Here is a 25,493-nt window from a genome sequence, read left to right on the forward strand (position 1 = left end):
TCTTATCCCTCTGGACTATGAGCCCAAATAAACTCTTTCATATATAAATTGGCTCTGGCCATGGTGTTTAAATCACAGCAACAGGAAAGTAACTAATATAAGTTCATACCAGAAGGTGGGCTGCTGCTTCAGGTAGCAAAGCTGCTGGGGTTAAGCCAGCCAGGCCCTTTGAGTGTAAAGTTTCAGACATCTAACATGGAGCTACAGGATTTGCTTATTTGTTTGCCCTGCAAGCTTTTAGTCTTTCTGTAGTCCAGCATTTCCTCATTATGGCCCCATTCATCCCTTTTAAAATGATAAGGTCTATTCTGTGCTATTGCATGTTATTTGCTTTTAGATTTTATCGTTGGGGTGGCTACATTTACTAGGCCATGAGCCTATAAAAGACAGGGAGAGGAATGTGATGGTCTGAATGAGAAATATGGTCCATAGGCTCATGCCTCTGCATAATTGTTTCCCAGCTGGTGATGATGTTTGGGGGAAATTTTAGGGATATGGAGCTTTATGAAACAAAGTATGTCACTGGGGCAGGCTTTGAGAGCTTATAGCCCTGTACCTCTTTAAGTTTCTTCCCTCTGCTTTGTGTTTGCTACAGAACATGTGACAGCTCAGGTACCTGCTCTTGCAGCCACATTTACCTAACATGATGGAACCTTATCACTCTGGAACCATAAACTAAAATAACTTCTTTCTTCCATATGCCACTTCTGGATATTTTTGTTGTTGTTGTTGTTTATCACAGAAAAAGAAAAATAACTAATGCACATAACAAAAAAAAAATCCTCATTAATTATAGAAAATGATCTGAGTGTGGTGGCATACACCTAGAGACCAAGTCTGGAGACTCACTGAGTTTCAGGCTACTCTGGGCTATATATTCCTGCCCTGTCTCTAAAATAAACAAGCAAAAAACAAAATAAAAAAATAACAACATAAAACAGGGGCTGAACACATGGCAGAATTCAGAGAACTGGCCGCTCTTCTAGAAGAAATAGGGTTGAATCCCAGCAGCATCCACTTGTTTGTTCACAACTGTCTGTAATTTCCAGGGGATCCAGTGTCTTACTCTGGTCTCTGTCAGTACCAGAGACACACAAGTAATAAATAATATACAAGCGGACAAAACAGCCACATATTCAAAATAAAAATTTTTTTTTTCAAAAATCCCATAGAAAACAATACAGTGTATTTTGTGATACTATTAAAATAAGATGTCTGGGCTATGAAAACACTAAATAAACATGCTTTCTGTGTTTTCATTTTTACAAAATCAAATTTCATCACAGATAAAAACTGAAAATTACTTCCAACTAAAAAAAAAAAAAAAAAAAAAAAAAAAAAAAAAAAAACTATTTTCAAAAAAAAAAAAAAAAAAAAAAAAAAAACAACAGGCAAAGCCTTTATTCTACACATTATTCTGACAAAATTACTTTACTTAAGTAGTACTTCCATGCTAGATGTTTGTTCTAATGTTTGAGGAATATGCATAATATATATAAAACTAATGCTGGCTTTGTTAAAGACATCTACAAAAATATGACCCTGACACTTTTACACATAATATACAGAACTATAAAATCTTCCAATGTGGAAATTCCTTGGAATTTCTTAATGTACTGTGAAATACACAAGGCAAAAGAACACATCATGTATAAATAATGTTCAAACATTCCGGCATGTATGGTATTTTTGTAACTGGAGTGTAATTTATCTATGTCAACACACACAAATGATGTTTCAGAAACACATGGAAGAAACAGAAGCACCAGTCACTTAAGTTACACTTGATCACGAAGACGAGCAAGCCTCTGTGACAGTTCATCCTAGACGAAGCCAAAGGTACCAATTAGCAAAGGCTGTAACAAAAATACACCACTAACAATTTTAATCCCCTTATATTCTAAATACAATTTAAAGTCTTACTTATAAAATTCACGTAAACATTAGGCATTGGTTTTTTAGAGCATCAGCTATGAAGGTTAACAAAACAATATAAAAAATGAAATGTGTATTCAAATTGAAAACACCTACCATTACAGAGGTAATGGCTGCTCATACTTTGTTCATTTATGATGAATATCATAGTAGAAAAAAATACTCTTTATAAAAGGTGAATGTTAGAAAAATAGGTACATGTTTTCTTGTATGTGAATATATACATGTTTCACATAAAATATATATTCCCTAAATTATTAATATATAAATCAGGTTCATGAATCAAAATAAAATTCAACTTCTACCTGCTCTGTAGAAGCAACACTTGCACCAACTGAGCCTGTTTGACCCTGGGGGAGCTCCATATTGAGATCAAGCCTAAAGATAAATTTAAAAAGTAATCAGAATAAATGAATGTTAATATAGACATTTTATAATAATCAAATAGACACTGCAAACTTGAGCACTAAATCCTCTTATCACTTTTTTTTATTTTTTCAAGATAGGGTTTCTCTGTGTAGCCTTGGCTGTCCTGGACTCGTTTTGCAGACCAGGTTGGCCTCGAACACAGATCTGTCTGCCTCTGCTTCCACAAGTGCTGGGATTATAGGTGTGTGCCACCGCACCCAGCTGTTTTATCACTTTCAGTAAAAATAAAACCATATTTACATGTAAATTGAACATGAATGTTTTAAAATGATCTTGGATACATGACTGATGATTTTTAAGTATTTTTCTTGAGTTCAAATAATGATCTGCACAGATGGTAAAATATTGAATAGAAAAGCTAAAGACTGACAAATAAAAGATCAAAGTAAGGATCATTTATTGTACTATATTTCCAGGATATTCTTTGTCTTCTTTACTATGAAAAAACTTAAGAAACTGTTAAAAAAAATCAGCACAGTCTATATAAATGAAGCTTTAGGGCTCAGATCTAATATTTGTGTTAATTTCCATTTTAGTGTTCAGTTCCTGAAATTTCTTAGTAGGAACCAAAATTTTGTTTTTTATTAACCTTTTAAGAGTTTTTTCATTTTATTTAGATAATTTTATCATTTTAGAATCTAAAGTATAATTTTCTATTCATTGAAAATAGATTCTTTTCTCATACAATGTGTCTTGATTAGAGTTTCCTCTCCCTCTACTCCTACTACTTCTTCCTACCTCCCCTCCCTTATGGATCAACTACCTTTCTGTCTCTCACTAGAAAAGAACATGCTTCTAAGAGGTAACTACAAAACATAACAAAATAAACTAAAATAAAGCATGAACTATCACATGGAGGTTGGACAAGGTAAGCCAACAGAAGGAAAAAAGCATCAAGAGCAGGCACAAGAATCAGAGACTCACTAGTTCATACTTGTTCATATACTGAAAGCTATAATACATATGCAGAGGACTTGGTGCAGACTGTATAGGCTCCATTCTTGCTGCTTCAGTCTCTGTGAGCTCATATGAGCTTTGCTCAGTTGATTCAGAGGGCCTTGAGGAACCAAGAATTTTATCTAACTACACAACTAGGGTTTCAAAAGGTTTAGACAGCTGTCCAAGTTCACAGCACCCCAGTAAAAGAGATAGCATATACATAGATCTAGGTTTTTTCTTTGTTTACCTCCAGGATCCATGACCTTAATCTAATCGTTATTGCACTATTCCTTTAGGATATAAATTTTTTTCTGTTTGTCTTTAAAATAGTGTATTCTAATGTGAAAGTGCTACAAGTAAAACAGTAATTTAAAAAAGCATTATGGGTTGCTTTTTTTTTTAAAGAAAGACAAACATACTATACTAAAATTTTATTATGAAAATTGTTAATTCAAACAACTGGATACCTAAGAGTCCTTATAGTCAATATTAATATTTATATATCAGTGGTTCTACCTGCTTCTTTTTCTTCAGATACTGAGTTAGCTAATTTCTCAATACTGGTCTCATTTTCCCAAAGAATAGCTACCAATATCTAGAGAAGGATATAGATGACACAACTGAGAGAAACTGTGCTACTGACTTTTAGTGGGTAGATGCCAGCTTGCTGCTAAACATTCAGTGCTTAAGACCTTTGGTTCTTTACTCTAAGATGTCAGCACTGCAAAAGTTAGGAAATCGTGTTATAGCCTTATGAAAAGTTGCCTACTAATCTTTATTTAACTCTGATTGAGGTAAGGCTATAATATTTGATAATGTTCATTTTATAAGATCTCTATTACCATCTTTTGTTTTTTGAGAAAAGATTCCTCTGTGTAGCCTTGGCTGTCCTTTGTAAACCAGGCTGGTCTTGAACTCACAGAGATCCATCTGCCTCTGCTTCCCTGAGTGCTGAGATTAAAGGTGTGTGCAACTCTTCTGGGCTCTCTAGCACTATCTTTTTAAGTACAAGTACTCTCACTTAATCTTTAGGAAAAACAAAAACAAGTTTTTACTCTTTTATTACTAAGATAGAGTCTTATAACAAATAATGCTCGAGTTTATGATCAAATCACCCTTTACAATTATCTCTCTGTGCTGGCCTGTGGGCCTGTCACAATACTAATGGAGCAAAATGGTATACAACCTATCCTCCAAGCCTTGTTCTCAAACACTGCAAACCTCATTTAGCATTTATTAACATGGATTTAATTTACTAGTAATACAGTACTATTTTAAAAAGCTGATTAATATCAATCATTGTTCATTCTAGTCACGAGTTATTTTAGACCATAGAGCATTGTTTCTCAACTCTATTTTCTTAATTATTGCTCAATACTCTATTTCTTCAAGAAAAAATAGGGAGAATATATAAACTTTATTTCACCTTATTAATCTAGGTTTGAAGGAAGAGCCTAAAGTATTATGATTCAATTCTAAACATTTTATTGTTTACTACTGTTACTGATTTAAATATTACTACAGAGAACACTGATAAAGCATGATGTCTGTAACACAGATATCATGGTCAAGTTATTCCCCCAAATACGAAAGATTTGAAGACTCCATAAGACATTTCAATAACTATATGCAAAGGGGTACTGATTACTTAAGAAAAAAAAATAACCAGCTGTTACGTGTCATTTTTTTTTTATTTTTTGTCCTTTGAACATTTTACACAAAGTACTCAGTTTATAGGAATCACACTGGATTTATGCCTGATCATTGATATTTTTTCCCAAAAGCTTTAGAAACTATCTATACATTGATATATGTAAGTTATGTATAATAGAGATTAAGCAAATGTTTGAACATTCTTACCCTTGACCATCTCCAGCCATTTCTTCATATCACACTTGGAATGAATATATCTCCACATATTTTAAAGAAAAACCTACTATGGTTTGAAAAGACATATTTTAATGGCTAAAAGAGGGTAACTGTTAAAAGCCTTTGAAGCACTAACTCTGTAAAGAGTCAAAACCCCAAGTTGGAATAATGGTTTTAAAGACTTTTTTTTTTTTTTGGCTTTTGGTGTTTGGAAACAGGATTTCTCTATGTAGCCTTGATTGTCCTGGACTCACTTTGTAGACCAGGCTGGTCTTGAACTCACAAAGACCTGTCTGCCTCTGCTTCCCTGAGAGCTGGGATTATAGGGGTGTGTCCCCACTCTCAGCTTGAAGACAAATTTATTATTATTATTTTTTTTACATTTTATTCAATTTGTATCCTGGCTGTGGATCTCTTCCTCATCTCCTCCCAATCCTGTCCTCTGTCCCTTCCCCTTCTATTTGACCCTAGTCTATCAGGTCTCATCAGGACTTCTTGTAACTGTCTTCTTCTGTGGCCTGGCAAGGCTGCATCCTCCAGGCGGAGGTGATCAGAAAGCCTGCTACTTAGTTTATGCCAGACAAAGCTCCTGCTCCCCATACTAGGCAGCACACTTGGAGACTGAATCTACGGGCTACATCTGAGCAGGTATCTTAGGCCCTCTCCATGCATTGTCCTTGGTTGGAGTATCATTCTTTCCAGGGACCCCAGGGCTCAGGTTTTTTTTTGTCTTTGTTGGTCTCCTTTTGGAGCTCCTGTCTCCTCCAGGTTTTTCTATCTCCCCCTTCTCTCATAATATTCCCTGCACACTGCCCAAAGTTTGGATATGAGTCTCAGCATCTGCTTTGATACCTTGAGAAGACAAATTTTTTTAATCCATAGCAAGTTTTTAGTGGTGCTTATGCTTCTGTACAGGGCCTTACATATGCTAGGCAAAAACTCTTAGCAACACTCTAACCTCATATCACCAAACATTTAAGACATCTAAATATCAAATTAAGATTATTTAAAAGGACTTGAGTGAGGTATCCCAGTAGCAAAAAGATGACACACACGGTATATATTCACTTATAAGTGGATACTAGACATATAATATAGGATAAACCTACACAAATCTGTACACCTTAAAGAAACCAAGCAAGAAGGAGGACCCTGGGTAGGACAATCAATCCCCACCCAAAAGAAAAACAGGATGGACATTGGAAGAAGGAGAAAACAGGAAACAGGACAGGAGCCTACCACAAAGGGCCTCTGAAAGACTACTCAACAGTGTTTCAAGGCAGATGCTGAGACACATAACCAAACTTTGGGCAGAGTGCAGGGAATCTTATGAAAGAAGGGGGAGTTCATAAGACCTGGAGAGGACAGGGGCTCCACAAGGAGAGCAACAGTACCAAAATATCTGGGCCCAGGGGTCTTTTCTGAGTATGATACTCCAACCAAGGACCATTCATGGCTATTACCTAGAACCCCTGCTCAGATGTAGCAAATGGCAGCTCAGTATCCAAGTGAGTTCCCTAGTAATGGGAACAGGGACTATCTCTGACATGAACTCTGTGGCTGGCTCTTTGACCACCTCCCCCTGAGGGGTAAAACAACCTTGCCAGGCCACAGAAGAGGACAATGCTGCCAGTTCTGATGAGGCCTGATAAACTAGGGTCAGATGGAAGGGAAGGAGGACCTCCCCTACCAGTGGACTTGGAGAGCAGCATGGGAGGAGAAGAGGTAGGGAGGGTAGGATTGGGACGGAATAAGGGAGGGAGCTATAGCTGGGATATAAGCGAATAAATCATAATTAATATAAAAAATTAAAAAATGATAATTTACAAAAAAGAGAAGAGAAACAAACAAACAAACAAAAAAAACGGACTTGAGTAGCAACACCTTACCCAGCTTCATCTGCCATTTCTTGCAGCAGCATATCCACTTGGTTCTAAAACAAGAAAATATTAATTCATACTTTATAGGATTAGGTTTTGGGGTTTGGTTTGGCTTGGGAAACTAATCTATAATGTTTAAAATAAGGGCTTCAGAGAGGGCTCCGCAGTTCAATTCTTAGTAACCATGTCCAGAGGCTCACAACTTCCTTTAACTCCAAAATCTGGCAGATAAATAAAATCTCTGTCCTCCACAGGCACATTTTGTCACTAGTACAAAGTCTTCTGACCACTACATAATTGAAAGTAAAGCCAATCTTTTGGAAAATAAAGCAAACAACAAAACAAAACTCCAAACCAACCAAACAAAAACTCCTTGCAAAACTTTTAAAACAAATCTTTAAAAAAATAGACCCATATTTATCACTCTAAACAAAATTCAAGTCCAAGTGGATCAAAGACCTTAGCTATTCGAAGACAAAGTGGGGAAAAGTCTGGAATTCATTGGAATAGGACAAAACTTCCTGAACAAGACACCAACAGCACAGGATCTGAGATAAAAAAAATCAATAAATGGGATCTTATGAAACTGAGAGGCTTTTGTAAGTCAAAGGACACTGTCAATAGAACAAAATGGCAGCTTAAGGACTGGGAAAAGATCTTCATCAACCCTATGTCAGACAGAGGGCTAATATCTAAAATACACAAAGAACTTCAGAAATTAAACATCAACAAATCAAATAATACAATTAAAAATAGGGTACAGAGAAATCACAACAGGGGAATCATGAATGGCTGAGAAGCACTTAAAGAAATGCTCAACATCCTTAGTCATCAGAGAAATGCAAATCAAAATGTCTCTAAGATTCCATATTACACTAGTCAGAATGGCTAAGATCAAAAACTCTAGTGACAACACATGTTGGCAAGGATGTGGAGAAAGGGGAACAGCCCTCCATTGCTGGTGGGAGTGCAAACTTGTACAACCTCTTTGGAAATGAAATCTGGAGCTTTCACAGAAAATTGGGAATAGTACTACCTTAAGATCCAGCTATACCACTCCTGGGCATATACCTGAAAGATGCCCCACACTTCAATAAGGACATTTGCTCAACTATTGAAGTTGACATTTGCTCAACTCATTGAAACATTTTTTTGTAATAGCCAGAAACTAGAAACAATCTAGATGTCCCTCAACTGAATAATTGATACAAAAATTGTGGTACATTTGTAGGAAAATGGATGGAACTAGAAAAGATCACCCTGAGTAAGGTAATCTAGGCCCAGAAAGAAGCACATGGTATGTACTCACTTATATACGGTTATTAGACCTATAGTACAAGATAACCATACTACAATGCAGAGACCCAAAAGAGCTAAGTAACAAGGAGGGACAAAAGGAGGGGGTCAGAATGTCTTCCAGAAGAGGAAATAGAATAGACAGGAGAAGTGGATGAAGGGAGGGAACTGGGCAGGAGATGAAATAGGGAGAGAAAAAATAGGGAGAGATCAGATGTGGGGAGAATGAGGCAGGAGGTGAGAAGGCTGGGAACAAGAAGGGAAACTGAGAGGGAACATCTTTTTGTCAAGCTGGGGGTCTGCAACAGGGTAGGTTCCTGGGAGGCTATGGGTGTGTCTCTAGCTGAGACTCTTAACGGAGGAATGAAGACTGAAGTGACCACCTCCTAGCCAGGAATGACTAATGGAAGGTGGGGAACAACAACCCACCGATAAAAACTTTGATCCAAAAATTACCCTGTCTACAGGAAGTACAGGGATAAAGAGAGTATAAAGATTGAGATTATGTCCAACCAATAATTGACCCAACCTGAGACCCATCCCACAGTAAAGAGCCAGCCCATGGCACTATTAATGATGCTCTGCAATGTTTACAGAGAGGAGCCTAACTTGACTGTTCTCTGGGAGGTGCCAGCAAGAAGCTGCTGGGAGTTTCACGCAAGCATGGGGTAGAGCTCCAGGAAGTGTTAGGGGAAAGTTGGAAGGACTTGGAGGGGACAGAAACCTCACAAGACTTAGTCTAACCTAGTCCCATGGGGGCTTTCAGAGACTGAGACATCAGTCAAGGAGTACACATGGTCTGGACCTAGGCCCCCTGCACATATGTGGCCGATGGCAGGTTGGTTTTCATATGGGGCGCCTGGCGAATGTAGGGGTTGTTGGTGGTGCTGTTTCTAACATGGACTCTATTGCCTGCTTTTGGGTCACTTCCCCCTGGTAGTGCTCCCTTGCCTGGCTACAGGGGATGAGAATATGCTCAGTTTTGATGTGATGGGGAGATTTGACACCAGGGGAGGGGGCAACCCCTTTCCTGTGAGGAAAGGGAGAGTAGAAGAAGAAAGGAGGGGAAGGAGAAATGGGAGGGGGCACCCTTGGGATGTAAATAAAATTTTAAAATATTTTTTGTCACAAGAGGGCACTACACCATTTCAGAGAGTAACTCCCTGAATGTTGCATCAAAGCCTAAAACTGAAGTTGTCTAAACAATGCTGACAGTGAGATTAGCATATAGTTCATATATCTGAGTGATACAACACTGCAAAGGAGTGATCCAACTTAAATCTCCATTATAATCCGTCTTAGTTGTATGTCATAGATTTAAATTAGCTTAGATTCATTATTCTGTAAAATAACACAAATCTGACATTAAAATGACTTTTGACAAAAAAAAAAAAAACAGCAGACAAAATATACCTACATTATTTTACCTATGGCACAGAACTCTATGAGGGTTTGACTATAGGCTTAACCAATTACAAAACATAGACATTCAGAGAAGCAATAGTAACTGTAATATTTTTTTATTTAATTATTTTTATTTTTATTAATTACAGTTGATTCACTTTGTATCCCTCCTGTACCTTCCTCCCTCCTCCCCTCCCAATCTTACCCTTCTTCTTCCCCACCCTTGTCTCTCTCCCAGTCCACTGACAAGGGAGGTCCTCCTCCCCTTCCCTCTGATCCTAGTCTATCAGGTCTCATGAGTAGTGGCTGCATTGTCTTCTTCTGTAGCCTGGTAAGGCTGCTTCCCCTTCAGGGAAGGTGATCAAAGAGCAGGCCAATCAGTTTCTGTCAGAGACAGTCCCTGTCCCCATTACTATGGAGGCCACTTGGATACTGAACTGCCACCTGTAATTTACAGACTTTTCAGCTTGTTATTATTTCTACAATTCAGGAAGCTAACTATATGGCACTTACACTGTGTTAGGCATTACTTGTAATCAAGAGGCAATTTAAATTATATGAGATGTATGTATGTTATATATAGAGAGACTATAAATAGGGAAATTGAGTATCACTAGGGTTTGATGTCTACTAGAAATCTTAGAACCAATCTCGTATGGATTCCTGCTTATTTTGTTGTTGTTTTCTTGAGACAGGGCTTCACTGTGTAACTGAGGTAGTCTAGAATTCCTGAAACTTGAGGTTCACTAGTTTCAAGCTTTCAAGTCCAGGGCTTACAGATGCACACCATCATATACAGTCCTACACCGAAGTGTTTACTATAGTATAAGAGTCCTCCTTATAATATGCTTAATCAAAAATCTCTTCTTGGGGCTGGAGAGATGGCTCAGAGGTTAAGAGCTGCCCTTCCAGAGGTCATTAGTTCAATTCTCAGTAACCACATAGTGGCTCACAACCATATAAAATGAAATCTGGCATGCAGATGTAAATACAAACACACATTTTATACATAATACATAAATAAATCTTTAAAAAATCTCTTCTCATTTTAAAAGTTATTAAAAATATTTTGAGGATACAAGAAGAAATTCTAAAGTGTCATTGTTTTAAGAGTAATAAGGTACATGGCTTAAAGGAAACTAATTCTCTTATTGTTGGTACCTTACTTTTGCTTGTTTTTTAACCATTTCAAAATGTTTTCAAAATGTAAAAAAAATTAAAAAAATAATAAAAAACACATAAACAGGTTTTGTTTATATCCATATCTAAAGTAGCACTGTCTTGAAATTTAAATACTGTATTATTCTACAATTTCCTTAATCTTCTAAGATTTAGTTTTATTGCTATCTAGATATTTAGTTCATTCAATATAACTCTTTGATGGATACTTATAATATGTAAGCATATTAAATTTAGCATATATATTCACTTTCTGGACATTCATTTTTCCTTAATTCCTATCCTAGACAATGGTTAAATAAATAACCATGTGTATGTGTAAACTTCCGGGTGAATGAGCTTGGAAGGGGAACCCCAGGGTAAGTATGCATATTTTCATTTACCCAATTATGCCCAACAGTATGAAAAAAGTCAATATGTGTTTATATTATTTTACATGCTATTGAGTCATTGATGAGTAACAGATTATTAGTTCTAAGAAAAGACAGAAAGAAGATAAAAGAAAGAAAGCATTTTATCTTTTTTTTAATTCATTTATGTTTTAATTAATTACAATTTATTTACTTTGTATCACAGCCGGATCCCTCCTCTCCCAGCCTCCCTCTCTTTTCTCCTCCCATGCCCCTCCCCAGGTCCACTGATAGGGGGAGGTCCTCCTCTCCTTCCATCTGACACAAGCCTATCAGGTCTCATCAGGACTGGCAGCATTGTCTTCCTCTGTGGCCTGGTAAGGCTGCTTCTCCCTCAACGGGAGGTATTCAAAGAGCCAGCCACTGAGTTTATGTCAGAGACAGTCCCTGTTCTGCTTACTAGGGCACCCACTTAGAGACTGAGCTGCCATGGGCTACATCTGTGCAGGGGTTCTAGGTTAAGCTAACTAGGGAAATAATGACACTTACAGAGGTCTTAAATCAAATGGACTTAATAGATGTCTACAGAACTTTTCACCCTAACTCAAAATATACCTTTTTTTCAGAATCTCACAGAACATTCTCAAAAATTGACAATATAGTCAGGCACAAAGCAAGCCTCAAAAGATACAAGAAGATCGAAATAATCCCTTGTATCATATCAGACCACCATGGCCTAAAACTAAGCCTCAACAATAACAGAAATAACAAAAAACCTACATACACATAGAAACTAAACAACTCTCTACTCAATGACAGCTTGGTCAGGAAAAAAATGAAAAAAGAAATTAGAGACTTCCTAAAATTCAATGAAAATGAAGGCACAACTTACCCAAACTCATGGGTCACAATGAAAGCAGTGCTAAGAGGAAAGTTCATAACACTAATTGCCTCCAGAAAGAAGTTTGAGACATCTCGTACAAGCAACTTAATAGCACACCTAAAAGCCCTATGGGGAAAAAAAAGCAGACACACCCAAGATGAGTAGGTGATTGGAAATAAACAAACTCAGAGCTGGAATCAATAAATTAGAAACAAAGAAAACAGTTCAAAGAATCAATGAAACCAAAGCTGGTTCTTTGAGAAAATCAACAAGATAGACAAACCCTTAGCCAAACTAATGTCAAAGCAGAGAGAAACTAACCAAATCAGCAAAATCAGAAACAAAAAGAGGGGCATAATGATAGATACTAAGGAAATCCAAACAATTGTTAGGTCTTACTACAAAAGCCTATATGCCACAAAATTTCAAACTCTAAAGAAAATGGATAAGTTTTCTGAGAGATTCCATTTACCAAAATTAAATCAAGGTAAATAGAGTAAATAGATTAAATACTCCTATAACTCCCAAAAAAATAAAAGCTGTCATCAAAAGTCTCCCTTCCAAAAAAAAAAAAAAAAAAAAAGGCCAGGGGCAGATGGTTTCAGTGTAGAATTCTATCAAACCTTCAAAGGAGAGCCAACTCCAATTCTCTTCAAACTATTCCACAAAACAAAAACAGAAGGAACATTATCAAACTCATTCTATGAAGCCACAATCATCTTGATACCTAAACCACACAAGGACACAACAAAAAAGGAACTTCAGACCTATCTCTGTTATGAATATTGATACAAAAATACTAAATAAAATACCCACTAACCGAATCCAAGAGCACATAAAATATATCATCCAACATGACCAAATAGGCTTCATCCCAGACATACAGGGGTAGTTCAATGTATGGAAATCCATCAATATAATATATAATCCTAGATATGAACAAACTGAATGAAAAAAAAAAAGCATGATCATATCCTTAAATGCTGAAAAAGCATTTGACAAAATCCAACACCCATTCATGTTTAAAGTCTTGGAGAGATCAGGGATATAAGGCACATACCTAAACATAGTAAAGACAATACACAGCAAGCCCATAGCCAACATCAAACTAAACTGAGAGAAACTTAAATCAATCCCACTGAAATCAGGGACAAGGCATGTTTGCCCAGTCCCTCCATATCTTTTCAACATTGTTCTTTAAGTCCTAGCTAGAGCAATAAGACAAGTAAAGGAGATCAAGGGGATACAAATTGGAAAGGAAGAAGTCAAAGTATCACTATTTGCAGATGATATGAGAGCATACATGAGCAACCACAAAAATTTTACCACAGAACTCTTTCAGCTGATAAACACCTTCAGCAAAGTGACTGGATACAAAATTAACTCAAAAAAAAAATCTGAAAGCCCCTTGTATAAAAAAAGACAAATGGGCTGAGAAAGAAATTAAGGAAACAACACCTTTACAATACCCACAAAAAACACAAAAAATGTTTAGGTGTGACTCTAACCAAGCAATTGAAAAGCCTGTAAAAAACTAAAACAAAAACAAAAAACCTTCAAATCTCTGAAGAAAGAAATTGAAGAAGGTATCAGAAGAAGGAAATCCTAGCTCGTGAAGAGCTAGGATTAACATAGTGAAAATGGCCATCTTATCAAAAGCAATCTACAGATTTAATGAAATTCCCATTAAAATACCAGCATCTTCAACAAACAGTGCTTGTCTAACTGGATGTCTATATGTAGAAAAATGCATATAGATCCATATTTATCAACCTGCAAAAACTAAAGTCGAACTGTATCAAAGACCTCAACATAAAACCAGACACAGTAAACCAATTAGAAGAAAAAGTGGGGAAGAGCCTAGAACTCATTGGCACAAGAGACAACTTTCTGAACAGAAAATCAACAGCACAGGCTCTAAGATCAACAATTAATAACTGGTACCTCATGAAAATGAAAAGCTTCTGTAAAGCAAAGGACACTGTCAACAGAACAAAACAACAGCCTACAGACTGGGAATAGATCTTCCCCAACCCTATATGTGACAGAGGGCTAATTTCAGAATATATAGAGAACTCAAGAAATTAAACACCACAAACCAAACAATCCAATTAAAAAATGGGGAACAAAGCTAAACAGAGAATTCTCAGTAGAGGAATATCGATATTACTTAAAGTGATACATGCTGGGCAGGTTGTTGGGAAAGAGGAACCCTCCTGCATTGCTGGTGGGAATGTAATCTTGTACAACCACTTTGGAAATCAATCTGGTGCTTTCTTAGACAATTAGGAATAGTTCTACTTCAAGATCCAGCTATACCACTCCTGGGCATATAGCAGAAAGACGCTCAATCATACAACAAGGACATTTGCTCAACTATGTTCATAGCATCTTTATTCATAATAGCCAGAATCTGGACACAACCTAGATGTCCCTCAACTGAAAAATGGATACAGAAATTGTGGGACATTTATTCAATGGAATACTACTCAGCAATTAAAAACAAGAAAAGCATGATATTTGAAGGCAAATAGATGGAACTAGAAAAGATCACCCTGAGTGAGGTAACCCAGAAGCAGAAAGAGACATATGGTATATACTTACTTATAAGTAGATATTACCCACATAATATAGTATAATCATACTAAAATCTATAGTTCTAAAGAAGCTAAACAACAAGGAGGACCCTAAGGAAGAGGCTGAAACCTCATTCAGAATGACAAACAGGATATAGACTTTGGAAGTAGGAGAGGACAGAGCCTTCCACAGGGGGCCTCTGAAAGACCCTACCCATAAGGGTATCAAAGGAAATACTGAGACTCATAGCCAGACTTTGGGCAGAGTACAGGGAATCTTATGGAAGATGGGACCTGGAGGGGACAGGGGATCCACAAGGAGACCAGGGGACCAAAAAAAAAAAAAAAAAAAAAAAAAAAAAACACTTGGGCCCAGGGTGTCCTTCAGAGAGTGATACTCTAACAAAGGACCATGCATAGAGAGGACCTAGACCCACTACTCAGATGAAATACATAAACCGGTCAGTTTCCAAGTGGGTTCCCTAGTGAGGGGAGTGGGTTCCCTAGTGAGGGGAGTGGGTTCCCTAGTAAGGGGAACAGGGATTGTCTCTGAAGTAAACTCTGTGGCAGATTCTTTGATCACCTCCTCCTAGAGGGATGTTGCTTTGCTAAGCCACAGAAGAAGATGATACAGCCAGCCCTGATGAGACCTGATAGGCTAGGGTCAGATAGGTCCTCCCTTATCAGTAGACTCTGGTGGGGAGGGGGTGCATATGGGGAGAAGAGAAAGAGTGGGTAGAACTGGTAGGACGGGGAGTTAGAGCCTGGATAGAAAGTGAATAAGTTGTAATAAATAATAATAAATAAATAATTTTTAATTAAATTTTTATTTTTTTATATTGACTACAGTTTATTCACTTTGTATCCAAGCTGTAGCCCCCTCCCTTATTTCCTCCCAATCACACCTTCCCTCCCTCATCTCCTCACATTCCCTTCTCCACATTCACTGATAGGGGAGGTCCTCCTTCCTTTCCATCTGATCCTAGTCTATCAGATCTCATCAGGACTGGCTGCATTGTCCTCATTTGTAGCCTGGTAAGGCTGCTTCCCACCTCAGGGCAGTGGGGTCATCAAAGAGCCAGCCACTGAGTTCATGTCAGAGACAGTCCCTGTTCCCATTACTAGGGCACCCACTTGGAGACTAAGCTTCTATGGGCTACATCTGTGCAGGGGTTCTAGGTTATATCCATGAATGGTCCTTGGTTGGAGTATCAGTCTCAGAAAAGACCCCTGTTCCCAGATATTTTGGTTCTGTTGCTCTCCTTGTGGTGCTCCTGTCCTCTCCAGGTCCCACTAAGAAAAAAAACAAACAAACACAAACAGGCCATCTTCATTTTCCTTCCTGTCTGGCATTGCAATTTCCCCAGTCACATCCCTAGCCCTGTAACAGACCATTTACAGAGGCTTGTCTTCCCTCTGTCTTCCTTCCTTACAGCCTCCACCCAAACCTGCAATGGACCCAGCTTTCTTTCTTCCCACTGACCCTCTCAGATCCCTCTTCTAGACAAATCAAGTTCCTTTTGACAACTGGCTGATGCCTAGAAACAGTCTCTTAATTGGGAATCCAGGGTCCACAAGAGGATAGAAAGCAGGTAGTCTACCTGGGAACCTAGTGTCCACAAGAGGATAGAAAGCAGGTAGGTCATCTTTACTATCCTTCCTGTTCTCTATAATAACTATTCTGCCTCATTTCTAGACCTGTGGTAGACTACTTGCCGTGACCTGTTCTCTCAATCTGCTTCCATTCCTTGAGGACTCCATCAATTGAAATTTGCAGTGGACCCAGCTTTCCTCCTTCCTGTTGACCTTCTCAGCAATCCCTGCTTTAAGTTCATTCCCTTTCTTTCCTGGCAGGTCCCCAATACTAGAAAATACCCAAGACCCCCAGTGGCTACACTTCGCAGGGACTCAAGAAGATGAAATGCACTATCCTTCATGTCTTCCATTATAGTCTCTCCATTCTGCCCCTCAGCCTGGTAACAAGTACCTCCTCACAGGTGCCCCTCCTCCAACCTCAACTTCATTCATTTCCATCTCCAAAACCTGGGTCGGATCCAGAGTACCACTTGCCTTTTCATCCTTTGCTCTCTAGATAATTCTTTGACTTACTGTAATCTATTTGCAGGATACCCCCTTCCTACCATACCTTCAACCCTCTTGACAGGATCCCCTTAGTTCTTTCCTGAAACCTATCTCAGGCTTTTCTCAATTCCACTCTGCCATCCATCAGACCACAGAAGCACTCCCTTCCAGGAAACCCAGAACCATCACATTTTCCTAAGATTCAGAGAGGGAACGAGAAAGCAAGGAACAGAACACCCACCCAACAAAGACAAGGCCAGACATCATCACCTAGAATCACCTCAATCATCCCAATCCCAGATGCCTAAGCTCTAACACAAAAGCATAATCATTAACAGCCAAGACCAGCTACCAGAACCCAGACACCTCACTACAGTAGGCACTGAGAATTGTAAACACAAGAACTTTAAAGCAGTTATTATGAACATGTTCAAGGTCCTTAAAAAGGGTATGAATGAAACCCTTAATGAAGTCTGTGAAAACACAAAAGGTGAAATGAAATGATGAATGCAGTTCAAGACATGAGACTAGAAAGAAGAACACCAAAGAAAACTCAAACTAAAGTAAAACTGGAAATAAAGAATGTAAGAAATCAAACTAAAACCTCAGTAGAGAGAATACTAAAGACAGCATCTTAGTCATTGAAGGCAAGATAGAAGAAATTGATACCGCTGTAAAATAAAACGTTTTAAAAAATGGTCAGTCTGCCCAAAGTTTGGCTATGAGTCTCAGTATCTGCCTCAATACCATGCAAGGGCAGAAGCTTTCAGAGGCTCTCTATGGTAGGCTCCTGTCCTGTTCCCTGTTTTCTCCCTCCTCCGATGTCCATCCTCTTTGCCTTTCTGAATGGGGATTGAGCATCTTAGCCAGAGTCATCATCCTTGATTAGATTCCTTAGGCATACAGATTTTAGTATGTTTATCCTATATTATATGCCTAATATTCACTTATGAGTGAGTATAGACCCTGTGTGTCTTTCTATTTCTGGGATACCTCACTCAGGATGATCTTTTCCAGTTCCCAACATTTACCTGCAAATTTCATGATTTCTTTGTTTTTTTTTTTTTTTTTTTTTATTGCTAAGTTGTATTCCATTGGGAATCTTATGAAAGAAGTGGGAGATAGTAAGACATGGAGAGGACAGGAGCTCCACAGGAAAGCAAAAGATCCAAAAAGCCTGGGCACAGGGGTCTTTTCTGAGACTGATACTCCAGCCAAGGACCACTCATGGAGATTGCCTGGAACCCCTGCACAGAGGTAGCCCATGGCAATTCTCCAAGTAGGTTCCATAGTAATGGGGACAGGGACTGTCTCTTAAAGGAACTGATGGTCCTGTTCTTTGATCACCCCCCTCTGAGGGGGGAGCAGCCTTACCAGGCCACAGAAGAAGACAATGCAGCCACTCTTGATGAGACCTGATAGACTAGGATCAGAGGGAAGGGGAGGAGGACCTCCCTTATCAGTGGACTGGGGGAAGGGCACAGGAGGGGAAGAAAGAGGGACGGTGGGTTTGGGAGGGGAGGAGGGAGCTACAAGTTGGATACAAAGTGAATAAACTGTAATTAATTAAAATAAAATAATTTTAAAAATGCAAAAAAAAATGGGCAGAAAACATCCAGGAAATCTAAGACATTATAAAGAGACCAAATCTACAGGGTAGAGCAAGGAGAAGAAACCCAGGTCAAAGGTACAGAAACTATTTTCAACAAAATCATAGAAAAAAAAATACTAACCTAAGGAAGGATATACCTATAAAGGTAAAAGAAGCATCGAAAATACCAAATAGACTGGAACAGAAAAGAAACTCCCTACAACACACAATAATCAAAGCATTGAATGTACAGAACAAAGAAAGACTATCAAGAGCTGCAACAAAAAAAAAGACCAAGTAACAGTAACAGCAGACTCATTAGAATAACAACTGACTTCTAAATGTAATTCTAAAAGCCAGTAGGGCCTAGACAGATGTTCCAAAAGCTTTAAGAGACCACAGATGCCGGCCCAGACTACTACACCCAGAAAATTATCAATCAAAATCTACTAAAGCCAGATCAAGATTACATGATCAACCTAAATAGACCTGTTAACCCCAATAAAATAGAAGCAGTAATTAATATCCCATTAAAAAGAAAAAGCCCAGGGCTGATGGATTCAGAGTAGATTCTAGCAGATGTTCAAAGCATTAACACCTAATACTTCTCAACATTACTTAATTTTTTTAATGAGGCCACAATTATCCTGACACCTGAACCACATATGAACATAGATGTAAATTTTTTCAATCAAATATTCTCAAACTGAATATAAAAAAGGACATATCAAAAAGATTATCTATGATCAAGTGGGCTTCATCCCAGAGATGAGTTATGGCTCAAAATATGTAAATTTATAAATGTAATCTACCACATAAACAGGCTAAAAGATAAAAAACAAAACAAAAAAAAAAAAACATTCTCATTAGACGAAGAAAAGGTAAGGTTTTGGCAAAAGGTAGCACCTCTTCATGTTAAAAGTCCTAGAGATACTAGAGATACAAGGGACAGAGAACAACATACTAAATACATATACATTAAGCCCACAACCAACATAACCTAAGTGGAAAGAAACTCAAAACATTCCCAATAATATCAGGGAGAAGACAAGGCTGCCCACTCTCTCCATATCTGTTCAATATATTACTTGAAGTCTTAGCCAGAACAATAGAACAACTAAAGGAAATCAAGGTGATACAAATTAGGAAAGGAAGAAGTGGCAGTATCTTTATTTGTAGATGGCATGATTTTATATGTAAGCAGCCCTAAAAGCTTTATCAGAAAACTTCTACAGCTAATGAACACTTTCAACAAATTAGCAAGACACATTAACACATAAAAATCAGTAGACCTCCTATATACAAATGACAAATGGACCTTCATAATAACCTCAAAAAGTATCTTGGGTTAACTCCAACCAAGTAAGTGAAAGATTTGTATGACAAAAACTTCAAGTCTTGGAAGAAAGAAACTTCATGAAAGCAGTAGTTGGAAAGATCTCCCATGCTCATGGATTGGTAGAATTAGTCAAAATACCCATCTTATAAAAAGCAATCTACAGATTCAAAATTCCTAAACAATTCTCCAAAAAAATTGAAAGGACAAATGTCAGCATCATACATAAATACAGAAAATCCAGGATAGTTAAAATATTTCTGAATAAAAAACAACAAAAAAACAAAACAAAACCTTCTGGTAGTATCACCAATCTCAAACTGTACTACAGAGCTATAGTAATAAAAACAGTATGGTATTGGCATAAAAACACACATGTTGATCAATGAAATTTAATTAAAAACTCAGACATAAATCTACACAGCTATGGACTTCTCTCATCTTCGATAAAGAAGCCAGATATACACACTAGAGGAAAGACATCTTCAACAAATGGTGCTGGTCAAATTGGATAGTTATGTATAGAAGACTCTAAATAGATCTAGACTTATAATGTTGCACAAAACTCAGTTCCAAATGATCAAGAACATCCATATAAGGCCAGATACTCCAAATCTCATAATAGAAAAAGTGGAATAGTCTTGAATTCATTGGCAAAAGAATAGACTTTCTGAACAGCAGCCAATACCATACGCACTAAGATCAACAATAAATGGGACTTCTTGAAACTGAGAAGCTTTTGCATGGCAAAGGACACCATCATTCAAGCAAATCAGTGGCATACAGAAAGGGAAAAGATATTTACCAATCACACATCTGATAGAGGACTGATATCTAAAATATATAAAGAACTGAAGGAAAGGTACACCAAGAAAACAACCCAATTTAAAAAGAGATACAGATCTAAACAGAGTTCTCAAAAAATGGAACACAAATGTTCAACATACTTAGTCATCAGGAAAATGAAAATTAATTTGAGATTTTACCTTACACCAGTCAGAATGACTGAAATCAAAACACCTGACAGCTTGCTCTAGTCACACATAAAGGGAACACACATCCATGGCTGGTCAGAATGCAAACTTGTACAACCATTACAGAAAACAGTGTGGCAGTTCTTTAGGAAGCTGGCAATAGATCTACCTTAAGGTTTAGGTATACCTTTCTGAGTATATATTCACAAGAGAACACTTTAACCTACTACAAAGACACTTGCTTATCCTTGTTCACTGCTGCTCAATTCATAATAGCTAGAAACTGGAAATAACCTAGATGCCCACAAACTGAAGAATGGAGAATGAAACTGTGACATATTCACACAATGGAAAAAGTCATTCGGAGTGAAGTTATCTAGACACAAAAAGACAAATATAGTACATATTCACTTATATGTGTATGTTGGCTGTTAAGTCTTTGATAAGCATGCTACAATTCATATCACCACAGAAATTAGGTATAGAGTAAGGAACTAAGTGGGATGGAAGGATATCCTTAGGAAGAGGGAAAAAATAGTTACAAGTGGACAGGATAAGAGGGACTGGAACAGGAGGATCATATTGGAAGAGGAGGAGAAAAGAGGGGTAAGGGAGGGAATATGGTGTGGATAAACTAACAATAAGGGCTATTTGAGGGGTTACGTGGAAACCTACTATACAGAAATTGCTTATATATACAAATACAAATGAAATCACCAAATAAAGGGAGACAAAGCCCCAACTAGACATTTATTATCACCAAAATGAAACCTCCAGTGCCAGAAATGGGTTGCATATAATTGAGTTGTTGGCTAGAGGGCTTGCATGGAAAACCCTAACATCCCAGGCTAATGTTAAGATTACTGATTGCTTTCTATGAACTTATGGTAAGGCCCCATTGCTGAAGACAATACCTAAATAACTCATGGAACACAGAGAAGCTGAGCTGATCCCTACTACAGCCTTCATCCTACTGACTAGGGTTCATGGTGCTGTAAGGTTCTGTTCATGCTACCAGAGAAAAAAGGAAAACACCAATCCAGCTATAAGCCCTTTGATCTACAATGGCATCCTACCTACATAATAGTTGGTATAATAGTGGCACAAAAGCTGTGTTAGTAACCAACCACTGTCTGATTGGATTTAAGACCCACTCTTGAAGGAACCTGCACACATGGCCAAGAATCTGGGACTAGGTAGGCCATGGACATAGGGCAAAATAAAATACTATTATTCTTCTAAAGAAATATAACAATATAATGACTCCTAATGGCTTTCGGCTATATCTATAGATATGTAAACATTGATCTAAACATTAAACAATATATGTATCAAAATATGTTACACAAATATTATGTGCCTAAATTTTAATTTCATTAATAAAATAAAAGCATTAGCAAACATGTGTAAATAGGCTCTAGAGTCCAATAAAATCACTGGAATTCTAACCCATGCTAGGTGTTAGGAAACATTATTCTCTACAATATTCTGAAAAATCTGAGGGTAGAGCAGTAACAAGCTGCTTATCTGCATCTGGGATATATTGTGCTTATATAAGGTAAGGAGATGATTTATATTCATAAAGCCACTGTATTTTTAAAAGTGGGTAATTCGAGGCTGGAGAGATGGCTCAGAGGTTACAAGCACTGGCTGCTCTTCCAGAGGTCCTAAATTCAATTCCCAGCAACCATATGGTAGCTCACAACCATCTATAGTGAGATCTGGTGCCCTCTTCTGGCATGCAAATGTACATGAAGACAGAACATTATATATATATATATATATATATATATATATATATATATATATATATATATATATATATAATAAATAAATATTAAAAGAAAAAGAAAAAAAAAAAAACAGCAACTGGCCCAACTGGCTTAGCTACCAATCATTTCTATGTTGTGTTCTTTCCATGCATTCTCTAACTCGGTCCACAAAATATCTTAGAGGGCTATAACATGTAATGTCATGATACAGTGCTTACCCGGCATATGCAAGTTCCTGGGTAAAGCAAAAAGCAGGTGATTTCTTATTTTGAGAGAGGTTCCCATCATGTAAAGCAGACTGGCCTGAATTTACTCCGCAGCACAGGCTGGTCTCAATCTCTTAGAAATCTGGCCTCAGCTCCCAAGTACTACAGTTACAAGCATGTGTCACTATGCCCAGATCAAGTCATTTTTAAGAAACCATTCTAAGTAATGATATACTCACCTGTGGTGTTGTTAGGGTTGTAGTGCTACTCATTGTATCTTCCATTTGTTGTGTTTGAACATCCAATGTTTCAAACTGATGCTCAAATTTGTCCATTAAGGCAGAAATCTATAAAAATGTGGTCATAAGAAAAATGTGTTAAGAAAATGTGCTGTTTGAACATCAAGTAATAATGGTAATTGTTTATATTTTTACCTTCTCAAGGTTCATACTCCTCAATGTAGCATCCATAGATTTAACAACACCTGCCATGGATTTTGTCACCTATTTGGAATATAAAACTGATTTAAAAACATGTACATTTTGTAATTTTTAAATATAACATTTATGTATCAACTTAGAAAATTTGTCTATTACTTCCTTAACACTAAAATCACATTATGTATCTTGGTACTATTTTATATTATATTACTAGGTACTGTTTTATATTTTTGACATTTCCTTAGTAAACAGTTGAAAAGTCCACTTCTAAAGTCCTTTTCATCACAAAGTCTAATTTTCCAAGAAGTTCTTTTTTTTAACACCTTGTAAGACCTTGCAATGGACTGACTTGTTATTTTTGTAAGTCTTTCTCTTCTTATTAAACTCAGTCATTTGTTAATTTTATTGTCAGGAGCTCAGTCTTACCTTGCCCATGGTTACTGCAGTTTGAACTCTGGCTGCCACAGCATCAACCCTAGCACTCATTCTCAAGAAATTGATTGCTTGGTTTTTCTGACGGATTGCATTTTCTGCATGTATTCTTGCAACTTCAGTATTGCCCTTCTGAATGGCCTGTTTTAAACAGAAGTAAAGAGTGTTGGAGAAAAACAGCAAACTAAGACACCAGAGAAGAAAAAGAACAAAAGTATGGATATTTTAAAAATGTAAATGACACCTTATTAACTATATTCTATAGGAGCTTTTATTTGGCTTTTTAATAGGTAATAATGGTTAAAACAGTAAAGGAATAATTTACAATCCTTTTTTCCTTTAATCTCATGATTAGAAAATACACATGTATTAACAGTTTAAGAAATGAGAATATACTGGACATGGGACATGCTTTTAATCCCAGCAATCTGTAGGCAGAGGCAAGCTGACTCTTGAGTTTGAGGCCTGCCTGGTCTACAGCAAGTTCCAGTCCAGCCAGGGCTACATAGTGAGTCTTTGATTTAAAAATACAATAGAAAGAAACTAAAAGTTAAAAATTTCTCCTAATTATATTACTATGCTATTTTCACTGTTATTATTTTAGTATATACTATCCAAAGATATAAACACATTTATTATTATATAGTTTGTAACAAAAACAGGCACTGTATCTAGTTCTCTCTAACGTGAAAAAAAATCACCAAATTAAAAACACAACATTTCTAAGGGCTGCATCATGCAGATGTGACATGCACTAAAAGGACTACTGATCATATATAAAATGATTCTAGGTATTACACAGACATTAAGCAGTGTCTGTATGTTTTTACTGAATATACACATGAAAATGCAGCAAGTAACAGGAATCCAGCCTTTTCCTGCCATAATACATCAGTTCAAGGATAAAGCTAAAAGAAAAACAAATTCATCTAAAGAAAAAAATATTAAATAGTTCAGACTTTGTTGTCCTCTAACAAAACAAAGTACAATGGGTAATATAGAAATGACAGAAATATAAGAATGACATGCCATTTTTTCTTTTAAATCACTCAATAGCTTTATTTAACATGTGTAAATATGGTAAACCCAGATTCCTATGTGATCCAGTCTCAGAAGCAGCACATTGCTCAGTAAACAATTAAAGAGTAAGTTTTGTAATTCTGTTCTTTTTTTTGGGGGGGTGAGTATTTTAATTGTTTTCTTATTTTTATTTGAAAATTTCCATACAATATATTTTTACTATCATTTATTACAATTTATTCAATTTGTATCCGGTTGTGGTCCCCTCCCTCATCTCCTCCCAATCCCACCATCTTTCCCGCTTCTCCCCTTATGTCCCTCCCCTAGTCCACTGATAGGGGAGGGCCTCCTCCCCTTCTATTTGATCTTAGCCTATAAATAGCAACTTTATAACTCTCCTAGTATATGTAGCTTTACATACTTTACGAATGTTTTCATAAGACAAATTCCTGGATACTCAATTACTGGATACAGATGTATATTGACATTTTATTATACTTCTTATGATGCTTACAACAATTTTCATTTTCTAGAATAGTGTTATTGCTTTATTCACAGGTAAACATATCAACATAGGATATTATTATTATAGTCCATCATGATCTAAGAAGTAAAATGTACTTTTCCATGAGATAGAACTCATACCTGACACTGTATGTGTAGCCAGACAAGAACCTGAAACTAGATAGGCCAGAGACATAGGGAAAAACTAAATACTACGTTTTTATTAAACTCTGGTTCTCAATCTTCCTGATGTTGCCACACTTTAACACAGGTTCTCATACTGTGGTGACCCTAACTATAAAATTATTTTGTTGCTTCTTCAAAACTGTAATTTTGTTACTATTATGAGTCATAGTGTAAATCTGATATGTTTGATATCTGATATGCAAGCCCCAA

General features: G+C 37.1%; 1 protein-coding gene across 1 annotated transcript in view; it reads right to left on the reverse strand.

The window, feature by feature from the left end:
* Positions 1–1,425: 1,425 nt before the first annotated feature.
* Positions 1,426–25,493, reverse strand: part of LOC129665391 (charged multivesicular body protein 1B2) — a 50,412-nt gene continuing 26,344 nt past the window's right edge. The window contains exons 3-8 of the mRNA XM_055592027.1: positions 23,568–23,714; positions 23,136–23,204; positions 22,941–23,048; positions 7,062–7,105; positions 2,241–2,313; positions 1,426–1,823 (exon numbers count right to left, since the gene is read on the reverse strand). Of these exons, the coding sequence (XP_055448002.1) occupies positions 1,779–1,823; positions 2,241–2,313; positions 7,062–7,105; positions 22,941–23,048; positions 23,136–23,204; positions 23,568–23,714 (486 nt within the window). The 3' untranslated portion in view covers positions 1,426–1,778. The remainder of the gene's footprint in view (positions 1,824–2,240; positions 2,314–7,061; positions 7,106–22,940; positions 23,049–23,135; positions 23,205–23,567; positions 23,715–25,493) is intronic.

This window comes from Psammomys obesus, unplaced genomic scaffold, assembly GCF_907164565.1.
Source record: "Psammomys obesus unplaced genomic scaffold, mPsaObe1.curated_primary_1811, whole genome shotgun sequence".
NCBI classification, from domain to species: Eukaryota; Metazoa; Chordata; class Mammalia; order Rodentia; family Muridae; genus Psammomys; species Psammomys obesus.